At 38.8% G+C, this 1,235-nt stretch overlaps 1 protein-coding gene across 1 annotated transcript; it reads right to left on the bottom strand.

Annotated features, from left to right (window-relative positions):
* Positions 1-225: 225 nt before the first annotated feature.
* LOC149191486 (uncharacterized) lies at positions 226-840 on the bottom strand. The gene has a single exon (XM_089406662.1). The coding sequence runs from the start codon at positions 838-840 to the stop codon at positions 226-228; it is 615 nt and encodes a 204-aa protein (XP_089262788.1).
* Between the last annotated feature and the right edge of the window lie 395 nt (positions 841-1,235).

Raw genomic sequence — 1,235 nt, 5'->3', positions numbered from 1 at the left:
CATGAAAAACTTATCAAGCTCTTCCCTACCGTGGGTCCATTTTAGGTTGGTATCATCAATGAAACATTTCCACCAAGCTGGCCTCAAAGGGTATGATTCAAGGCCCTTCTTTTCAAAGTATTCCATGTATAAGTTGGCCACAATTGGTGATAGGGGTGATCCCACTAACACCCCTGATGTATGCTCTTAATATCCTCCTTGGAATGTGAAAACAGTTGACCGTAATCAAACCTCGGCAATTTTTGTAGTTTTTGTGTCCGTAACCTCCTTTATAACCTGAATAGCTTCATCCAAAGGAATCTTGGTGAATAATGAAACCACATCAAAACTTACCAGGATGTCATCATGGTTTACCCTTTCATTCTTGATAATGTTCACAAAATCATGGGAGTCCTTGATAAAAGAATCAGTATTCCCAACCAGAGGTCTAAGGATTCTCGCAACATACTTTGTGAGTTCATAGGTTGGGGAGCCAATAGTGTTGACTATTGTTCTAAGAGGATCCCCTTTCTTATGAATCTTGGGCAACCCATAAATTCTTGGGATGGTCTCACAGGAAGGAGTTAATCTCTTCTTTAATTTTTCCTCAAGGTTGGAGTTTGAAATTGCCTTCTTCACCTCTCTCATAATTTTAGGAATTGGATTGGTGATAAGCCTCTTATAATGGCCACAACCGAGGTGTTCATTCATTTTACAAATGTAGTCTTCTTTATCGAGGATCACCGCTACCCCTCCCTTTTCTACCTTAAGAACTACAATTTTGTCATTATTTCGTAGGGACCTAAAGGCAATTTGTTCTTCCTTACTTAAATTACTCTTGGGAATTATAGCCTTCCTCATTATGAGAGAAAATTCTTGTCTCAATGCTTCCTTATCTTCCATAGAGAGGTTATTTATTCCATCCTCTATGCTACAAATGATCCTTTCAACTGGAATACTCTTTGGAGAAATTGCGAACCCTAAACCTTTGTTGAGAACACTAATAATTTCTGGGTCTAATTCCTAGGAAGACAAATTGACCACCTTTCTCTTGGGAAGGGTTCTCGAGGATAAGTTGGAACCTAAGTTATTGAATCCTAATGTGCTTACAGAATTCAGCGAATTGTATTCTCTGCTTAATGAACTGCTTCCAAAATTGTTGCGAACTACTAAACTATCGCTGTCCTCAATGGCCTGTCCTACATCTTGGCTCCTATCTGTTTCACTTAGTTTTCCAGCACCATTATTAGTTTATA

Source organism: Pinus tabuliformis, chromosome 2_2 (genome assembly GCF_031772625.1).
Source record: "Pinus tabuliformis cultivar Carrire ecotype Pingquan chromosome 2_2, CPIR1, whole genome shotgun sequence".
In the NCBI taxonomy this organism is placed as follows: domain Eukaryota; kingdom Viridiplantae; phylum Streptophyta; class Pinopsida; order Pinales; family Pinaceae; genus Pinus; species Pinus tabuliformis.
The sequence above is the reverse complement of the archived record's forward strand: the minus strand, read 5'-3'. Positions and strand labels throughout refer to the sequence as shown.

Excerpts from the sequence above, each read along its gene's own strand:
- LOC149191486 (XM_089406662.1), bottom strand. The coding sequence starts at position 840 with ATGAGGAAGGCTATAATTCCCAAGAGTAATTTAAGTAAGGAAGAACAA.